This window comes from Calidris pugnax, unplaced genomic scaffold, assembly GCF_001431845.1.
Source record: "Calidris pugnax isolate Ruff unplaced genomic scaffold, ASM143184v1 scaffold170, whole genome shotgun sequence".
In the NCBI taxonomy this organism is placed as follows: Eukaryota; Metazoa; Chordata; class Aves; order Charadriiformes; family Scolopacidae; genus Calidris; species Calidris pugnax.
Window position 1 is genome coordinate 102,942 of NW_015090905.1, and position 9,188 is coordinate 112,129.

Genomic DNA, 9,188 nt, shown 5'->3' on the forward strand with positions numbered 1-9,188 from the left:
TTCAGTGAAAAAAATTTTCCTAATATCCAGCCTGAACCTCCCCTGGTGTAACTTGAGGCCATTTCCTCTTGTCCTGTCGCCTGTGACTTTTGTGTGCTTTAACACAGGCAGTGTGTTGGCGGGGGTGAGGCAGAGATGGGGTGTCAGGGAGATGCTTGTGGTGTCTCCCTCTCACCTCTGGTCCCTGGCAGCACGGGAGTGATGCCATCACCAGGCACCCCAAGGTGCTCCTGGCCATCCCCCAGGTGCCTGGCCTCGTCCCCCAAGCTACTGGGACAACAGGGTGGCTGGGTGGGACACTTGGGTGAGCACCACAGTCTGCGGCTGGTCCCGGACCTTGTCCAGCCGCACAAGGGGCTTGGCCTAAATATTTTTAATAGACTTTAAAAAAAAAAAAAAAAAAAAAGCCCAGCCTAGTGGTTTTGATGGGAATGAGATTAGGGCGGGCACGTTGATGCTGGCAGATTGCAGAGCTGGGTGGTCCGGGGGGGAGAAGTGCTCAGCCTGGCTCAGCCGCAGCTCCAGCAGCACGGCATCCCCAGCGATGTCCCCCACTGTCACCCGTGGGGCTGCCCTGATGGTCCCCTCCCTGCACCCTCCTCCTGATACTGAAAACTTGGCATCTTGAGTCACTCAACCCTACAGGAGGGCAGCTCTGTGGCGGTGCGTGTTCTCTGGGTATCCTCAGTGCAGGATTTGGGAGCAAAAGCTCTGGATCTTGTTGCACAAACGGTGTCTGAGAGGTCTGAGGAGCAAAATGTCCTGCTCTGTGTCCCCCGTGTGCCCTCTGGCTCCGCAGGGAGGGCTGCCATGCCCGTCCCTGGAGCTTTGCTGGTGAAGGAATCATGAGGGATTGAGCTTTGCCTGACTGTGATGGCCCTGGGTCGGAGCACCCTTGGCCGTCTCTGGGTGGCAGAGCAGGGGCTGGCCCCGAAGCCACGGCCCAGTGCCATACTGGGATCGGGGGGCACAGGGCTCCAAAGGACCTCGGGGCTCAGGGCTGGCTCCAGGACCAGCACGAGTCCCCAGCTGGCTTTTGGGGCTCAGGTCATTGGAACCAGAGCATCATCTCATGGCACGGGATTTTCTGCCCCAGGGACCCCGGGGGAGGAGGCTGGAAGCCCCAGACTGGGAACTGGGATGTGGGATGGGGCAGAAAACCCTACACCCTCCTTGGTGCCTTTTCTCCTTTAAGAGTAGTGTTTTTAACGTGGATTCATTCCTCACGGGTGGGGAACGGCTCCTGGTGCCCCGTGTCACCCGTCACTTGTGTGTAGCCTTTTACTACAGCTCGTTATCGGGTAACGGGCTTTTTTGCTAAGACTAAACGTGGACAAATTGTTTTTATCCAGACTGAGAGCTTAGGATGGTTCTTGTCTATCAGCTCTTCTTAGCTGCGGCACAAAAATCGTAAAGGGAAAAAAAAAATTGCTGTCTGACAGCTACATCTTATTCTATTAGTATGTTTTAATTAGAACATGAGCAAGAAATGTGTTATGAATATTCATGCTCAGGGTTATTAAAATGCACAATTAATCTGTAGGCTTTTTAATAACTGTATTAATGGGGAGAGAGGAGGTAGTTCCTATTTTTGTCTTTTCTGAATTGGAAAGTGTGCCTTAAACTTGGGTAGTTGGAAAAGGGGTTTATTTTAAAATAAAGCTGGCTCCCGACAGCTGCCTGCGCACGTGGGCGTCGGGAAACCTGCTCGCCCTGCGCCGGGAGAGCCCGCGGGATGCGGCAGAGCCGCTCGAAGGCTGGGCTGTGCCACAATTCAGCTCCTCTTGTTCCTGTGGAATCCAGCTCGTGCCACCTGAGCTTTGGCATGAGCTCGGTCGGCGACTCGGGTTTATGAGTTTATTTTTTTTCACAGAATCTTCTAGGTTGGAAGGGACCTTAAAGATCATCTTGTCCAACCGTCAACCCAACTGACAAAAATAGACACCCACACAACAAACAAGGAGCATCATCACTAAACCAGACCTCCCAGCACTACATCAACCCGTCTTTTGAACACCTCCAGGGATGGGGCCTCAACCCCCTCCCTGGGCAGCCCATTCCAATGCCTGAGAACCCTTTCAGTGAAAAAATTGTTCCTAATATCCAGCCTGAACCTCCCCTGGTGCAACTTGAGGCCATTTCCTCTCGTCCTGTCACCTGTGACTTTGGTGTGCTTTTAACACGGGCAGTGCGTTGGCGGGGGTGAGGCAGAGATGGGGTGTCGGGGGGATGCTTGTGGTGTCTCCATCTCACCTGTGGTCCCTGGCAGCACGGGAGCGATGCCATCACCGGGCACCCCAAGGTGCTCCTGGCCATCCCCCAGGTGCCTGGCCTCGTCCCCCAAGCTACTGGGACAACAGGGTGGCTGGGTGGGACACTGGGTGCCCTTGGGTGAGCCCCCCAGATACTGATGTGGGGCTGCCTGAGCCATGTCCTTCTCTCCTCAGGCTTCTCCATCTTCTCCTCCTTCCCCATCCCCTTCCTCCTGCTCGGTGCCTGCAGGAAAGCCAGGCTCGTGGGCACTGCCAGTGCGTGTCATGGGCTGGGGAGTGTGACCACCTTTGGTGGTGGCTCCATCTCTGGGGATTTTTGGGTGAGCACTCGGGGAGAGCCCCCCAGATACCAGTTGTGTGGGGCTGCCTGAGCCATGTCCTTCTCTCCTCAGGCTTCTCCATCTTCTCCTCCTTCCCCATCCCCTTCCTCCTGCTCGGTGCCCACAGAAAGCCAGGCTCGTGGGCACTGCCAGCGAGTGTCACGGGCTGGGGAGTGTGACCACCTTTGGTGGTGGCTCCATCTCTGGGGATTTTCTGGTGTGAACAGAGCAAAACGCCGCTGGTGGGGGGCTCTTCCAGCAGCCCCTGCCAACCTGGGGGTTTCGCCGGGCTGGCAGAGGGTGTTTGCTGCCCAATCTCAGATCCCTACTCCCGATAGGAAGGGAGGGAAGAGCAGGTTGGCACTGGCTGTAGGACAGATGCCAGGAGTTGAAAGCGGGCAGTCTGGTTTTTTTCCTGGCTTCGTCCCAGAAATCCCTGAATCCTTAAAACACCTGCGGGCTGGAAACGGGAGATTTTTGCCGGACCCTTTCACGCTGGTGGCTGTAGCTCGGGGGAAGGTGTGAGACCCTTTATTTTATCCCACAGACGTTGGGACAGCGGGGCTGGCCCCACAGCGAGACGCTGGCACGGCCACGCTGAGCCCTCGGGGCCACTTCCAGAGCCATGTGCCACTCGGGTGGGAGAGCTGTCACCTCGCTTCACCTCGGCAGCCGCGCGACCGCGTCACCACCAGCATCTGGAGGCCCAAAAAAAAAAGGCCTTTTGGGTTTCCCCAAGGGTGGGTTTGCTGTTGTGGGGTCTGGCCGCCTGCAGCCCAGTTGCGAGGTCAGGGTTGTACTGGGAGGGTGCTGGGGGGGCTGTTTGTCCCCCCAGAGCAGTGAGGGGGAAAGTGGGGTGCCCAAGAGGTGACTCTTGGCATGGGCGTGCTGTCAGAGCACCCAGTGGGGTTTTGGGGGGCACTGCAGTGTGGAGGGTGCTTGTGCAGAGGGTTTCTCCATGTCTGGGGGACACGTGAGCATCAGTTTTTGTCACCCGTTCCACCCGCCGTCTCCTCTTCCCTCCTTCCCTGGGCAGGGAAGCCCTGGTAGGGATTTTTATTATTTTTTTTCAGGAATTTTGGCAAAAGCTTCATCCTGGCACCCCAGCTCCCTCCAGAGCCCCCCCAGCCTGCCCCACTGAGCATCCTCATCCCGTGTGTGCTTTAACACAGGCAGTGTGTTGGCGGGGGTGAGGCAGAGATGGGGTGTCTGTGCTTTTAACACGGGCAGTGCGTTGGCGGGGGTGAGGCAGAGATGGGGTGTCGGGGGGATGCTTGTGGTGTCTCCATCTCACCTGTGGTCCCTGGCAGCACGGGAGCGATGCCATCACCGGGCACCCCAAGGTGCTCCTGGCCATCCCCCAGGTGCCTGGCCTCGTCCCCCAAGCTACTGGGACAACAGGGTGGCTGGGTGGGACACTGGGTGCCCTTGGGTGAGCCCCCCAGATACTGATGTGGGGCTGCCTGAGCCATGTCCTTCTCTCCTCAGGCTTCTCCATCTTCTCCTCCTTCCCCATCCCCTTCCTCCTGCTCGGTGCCTGCAGGAAAGCCAGGCTCGTGGGCACTGCCAGTGCGTGTCATGGGCTGGGGAGTGTGACCACCTTTGGTGGTGGCTCCATCTCTGGGGATTTTCTGGTGTGAACAGAGCAAAACGCCGCTGGTGGGGGGCTCTTCCAGCAGCCCCTGCCAACCTGGGGGTTTCGCCGGGCTGGCAGAGGGTGTTTGCTGCCCAATCTCAGATCCCTGCTCCCGATAGGAAGGGAGGGAAGAGCAGGTTGGCACTGGCTGTAGGACAGATGCCAGGAGTTGAAAGCGGGCAGTCTGGTTTTTTTCCTGGCTTCGTCCCAGAAATCCCTGAATCCTTAAAACACCTGCGGGCTGGAAACGGGAGATTTTTGCCGGACCCTTTCACGCTGGTGGCTGTAGCTCGGGGGAAGGTGTGAGACCCTTTATTTTATCCCACAGACGTTGGGACAGCGGGGCTGGCCCCACAGCGAGACGCTGGCACGGCCACGCTGAGCCCTCGGGGCCACTTCCAGAGCCATGTGCCACTCGGGTGGGAGAGCTGTCACCTCGCTTCACCTCGGCAGCCGCGCGACCGCGTCACCACCAGCATCTGGAGGCCCAAAAAAAAAAGGCCTTTTGGGTTTCCCCAAGGGTGGGTTTGCTGTTGCGGGGTCTGGCCGCCTGCAGCCCAGTTGCGAGGTCAGGGTTGTACTGGGAGGGTGCTGGGGGGGCTGTTTGTCCCCCCAGAGCAGTGAGGGGGAAAGTGGGGTGCCCAAGAGGTGACTCTTGGCATGGGCGTGCTGTCAGAGCACCCAGTGGGGTTTTGGGGGGCACTGCAGTGTGGAGGGTGCTTGTGCAGAGGGTTTCTCCATGTCTGGGGGACACGTGAGCATCAGTTTTTGTCACCCGTTCCACCCGCCGTCTCCTCTTCCCTCCTTCCCTGGGCAGGGAAGCCCTGGTAGGGATTTTTATTATTTTTTTTCAGGAATTTTGGCAAAAGCTTCATCCTGGCACCCCAGCTCCCTCCAGAGCCCCCCCAGCCTGCCCCACTGAGCATCCTCATCCCGGTGCGTCCTGGCCTGGGGATGCTCCTCTGTCACCGGGCGGGTTTGGGACAGGACCGGGTGGCTCTGTGGGAGGGCAGGGTGACCTGGGACCCACATCCTGCACGGTCCTTCTCTCGAAATTTTAATATGACATCTTGGGGGGGAGGGAGATGCTTGTGGTGTCTCCCTCTCACCTCTGGTCCCTGGCAGCACGGGAGTGATGCCATCACCAGGCACCCCAAGGTGCTCCTGGCCATCCCCCAGGTGCCTGGCCTCGTCCCCCAAGCTACTGGGACAACAGGGTGGCTGGGTGGGACACTTGGGTGAGCACTCGGGGAGAGCCCCCCAGATACCAGTTGTGTGGGGCTGCCTGAGCCATGTCCTTCTCTCCTCAGGCTTCTCCATCTTCTCCTCCTTCCCCATCCCCTTCCTCCTGCTCGGTGCCTTGTTTTAACACCTTCAATATCAAGTCCACGGGCAGCCACATCTGTAGCTACAAGAATATCAATCTGCTCATCCTTAAAGCGCCTGAGTGCTTCCAGCCGCTGTGCTGGAAGTCGGGGTCGGGACCCCCATGTTTCAGCTTCCCATCTGGTTCCGGGGGTCCCGAGGTGCCTCGTGGGGACACTGGGTGCAGCCCAAGCCTGGTCTGGTGTCACGGTCCTCGACCTTCCAGCGCCACGGGGTGATTTGCCAGGGATGTCTGAGGCTGCGGTTCCCGCTCGTGTCTTCGCCCTGACCATTGGGGAGCTTTAAAAAACACCCAGGAAAGCAAAATGAATAGAAGGAGCGTTTCTGCCTCCTGCTCTCCGCTGGTGTTTGCAGGGTATGCAGATGAATTGCTTTAGAAAAACACATTAGCAAAGACTTAATTGAAATGGTGTTATTTTGACAGATGCTCATGTTTTAATGGGTTTGTGTGATTCGTTTTTGCGATGGCACCTTTCCCTTCCCTTAGGTCAGTGGCGGAGCAGGCGCTGTGCTGTCATTTCTCATTTTTATAGGTCTTCCCCTGGCTCCTTGCCCCCCCCGGGCACAGGGAAGGGGCTGCCTGACTCTCACCTGGTGGGTGTCGAGCTCCTGGGTGCAGGCAGGAGCTGCCAGTGTGGGGCAAACCTCCCTGTAGGTCCCTGCTTTGGTGCCAAACCCCATCCCAATGCCACAGCCTCCTGACCGCACTGCCCTGAGGATAAAATAATTTCTGTGCCTGTTTTTGCTTTGTTTGCACCCCAGAAACCCCCACCCCTGGGCTGCATCCCCAGCAGCGTGGCCAGCAGGGCCAGGGGGGGATTCTGCCCCTCTGCTCCGCTCTGGGGAGACACCCCCCAGTGCTGCCTCCAGCTCTGGGGCCACCACCAGCAGAAGGACATGGAGCTGTTGGAGCGGGGCCAGAGGAGGCCACGGAGATGCTGGGAGGGCTGGAGCCCCTCTGCTGGGAGGGGGGGCTGAGAGAGTTGGGGGGGTTCAGCCTGGAGAAGAGAAGGCTCCGGGGAGACCTTGGAGCCCCTTCCAGTCCCTCAAGGGGCTCCAGGAGAGATGGGGAGGGACTCTGGATCAGGGAGGGGAGCCCTAGGAGGAGGGGGAAGGGTTTGACCCTGAAAGAGGGGAGATGGAGCTGAGCTGTGGGGAAGAACTTGTTTGGTGTGAGGGTGGTGAGAGCCTGGCCCAGGTTGGCCAGAGAAGCTGTGGCTGCCCCATCCCTGGAGGGGTTCAAGGGCAGGTTGGAGGGGGCTTGGAGCAACCTGGTGTGGTGGGAGGTGTCCCTGCCCAGGGCAGGGGGTGGCACTGGGGGGGCTTTGAGGTCCCTTCCCACCCAAACCAGTCTGTGATTCTGTGGTGTGGCTGGGCATCCTCACATGCCCAGCAGTGACTCTCCCGTGTTGTTTCAGCAGAGCTATGGTGAAGGCCCCCCCCCTCTGCTGTCCCCTGCGCTGTCACCCTGCTGCTACCTCTGCTCCTACAGGGAACCCTTCCTCAAGGCCCTGCTGGCACCTCAGCTTCGCTGGCAGAGCCGGTGCCCAGGGGGTCCCCAGAGAGCCCCCCGTGTCCCCAGGAGCTGGGGGTGGCACAGGGTGATGCCGGGCACTGCCAGGAACCAGGAGGTCTCACGTGCCACCCTGTGGGAAGCGTGGCCCCGCGGTGGGGCTGGGGTTTCCGTGGGACGAGGCAGAGGTGGCTCTGGGTGATGCCCTCGCTCCTCGCAGCCTCCTGCAGACCCGGGATTGCTCCCCCTCCACCCCAGCCGAGCTCCTGGTGTCTGCATGGCATCTCCATGGCATCTCCAGAGCCCGGTCGCAGGGCAGAGCGATGCCCCGACCCCTCTCAAACCCCCAACTTATTTACACCGAGCCCTGCGTGCCCTCTGCAGTGCCAAAATCCTGCTGCTGAGCGGAGTCAGGGCTGGGCTGCCGGGAAGGGTTCCTTCCGAGCAGTCACGGTGCCAGCCTGAACTGAGAGACCTTTGCTGATGCCACTCCTGGGCTTTTTTTGTCCCGGCGGACGTTTGCCATCTCCCGTGGGTGCCTCCCGTGCTGGTAGCCCGAGAGGCAGAGCCGGGGTGGACCTGGCAGAGGATGAAAGGAGACGGTTTCCTCCCGCGGGCGCGTTGCAAAACCCTCCCGTTTGGTCCCTTGCCATTTTGGGTGGGATCCCCTTTGCCAAGGATACGCAGGGGAGGGCTGAAAATGGGATGGACGGGAGCGTGCTCTGCTCAGCCCCTCCGATCTGCGGGGCCACAGGGGGCTTAAATAACGAATGCCCTTGAACAAAGGTGATTAAGCTACAGATAACGTTCTACCCCCAGCAATCCCCATCCGTGGCTTTCATCTCTGGGTGCGATGAGGAGCAGAGTTTGGTCCATGACCTGGAGGCACCGTGGGTAGAAATGGGGTCCCACTGGAGCATCGAGCTGGATGCGATGAGTTTGTAATTCACAGTCCCCTTCACCCTCAGTCTCCAGGGGAGAAGAGATTCGTGGGCGCTCTCTGGAATAAAGCGAGTTAAAATACTTGTTTCTCCTCTTCCCACTGTCCTGTGTTTTTGAAGCGTTTCCAGGCTGTGGTGGGATTTGCTTTGAAGTTTGTGGAATAAGCTCCCAGCTGGAGTGGGAAGGTGAGGAGGGAGAGGGGAGGATCGGTCACGCCAAGTGGAAGTGGTTTATTAATGAAAATATTGTTTTGTTTGTAGAAGGAAGAGTTAATTTTGCGAGAACACCTTTGAGGCTTTGCTGATAAAGCAGGAGTAACCTTTGTTCTTCCTGTTTTTCGGTAGGTTTGGATGAAAGACCGGGATCAGGTTCCTGGGGAACGGGAGATCAAAACAGCTCCACATTTGACCAAGGAAGGGTAAGGACAAAGCACAAACACCGAGCTCCAACCAAAATAAACGGGGGCTTTGCCACGGCTTCTCAGTGCCTGGTTTTGTGCCCAGGCAATTTTCGGTCGGGTCTAACCCTGGAACAGCTTTTCTTGCCCCATTTTGGACATTGGTTCTGTTAACCCTGCAGGGGGACAGCGGGGAGATGCCCCCTGTCCCCAACTCCCCAGGCTTTGCTGCCTTAAGGTCTCCCAGGAGAAGGCTTGTTCTCCAAAAACCACCCCCCGATGCACACCCCATATTGAGACCCCCCCCAGCATGGGGACAGGGGGGAGAGGTCCCCAAATAGGGTCTCGGCCGAGGGGGTTGAGGGATCTCACCCGATGGGCTGTGCCTTTGGCAGAGCTTGTTGAACACCCACCACCCGTGACTTTGGGACCCCCAGGGGCCACCAGGGGTTTGTTCTGGGGAGAAGGGACCCCGGGAAGGGTTTCCCAGGGAAGGAGGGGAGGCTGCGACAGCGGGTAACTGGGGCCTGAGGAGAGGAAGAGAGAAAAGACATTAACTTAATTGAAATGGTGTTATTTTGACAGATGCTCATGTTTTAATGGGTTTGTGTGATTCGTTTTTGCGATGGCACCTTTCCCTTCCCTTAGGTCAGTGGCGGAGCAGGCGCTGTGCTGTCATTTCTCATTTTTATAGGTCTTCCCCTGGCTCCTTGCCCCCCCC

At 58.4% G+C, this 9,188-nt stretch overlaps 1 protein-coding gene across 22 annotated transcripts in view; it reads left to right on the top strand.

Annotated features, from left to right (window-relative positions):
* TCF3 (transcription factor 3) overlaps nucleotides 1–9,188 on the top strand; it is a 124,834-nt gene that overhangs the window by 70,473 nt on the left and 45,173 nt on the right. For all 22 annotated transcript variants that reach the window (XR_001412819.1, XM_014949034.1, XM_014949043.1 and 19 more), the window contains one exon: nucleotides 8,415–8,488. Coding sequence is in view for 21 of the 22 variants with exons in the window: in XM_014949034.1 (XP_014804520.1) it covers nucleotides 8,415–8,488 (74 nt within the window). In the remaining variant the exon portion in view is untranslated. The remainder of the gene's footprint in view (nucleotides 1–8,414; nucleotides 8,489–9,188) is intronic.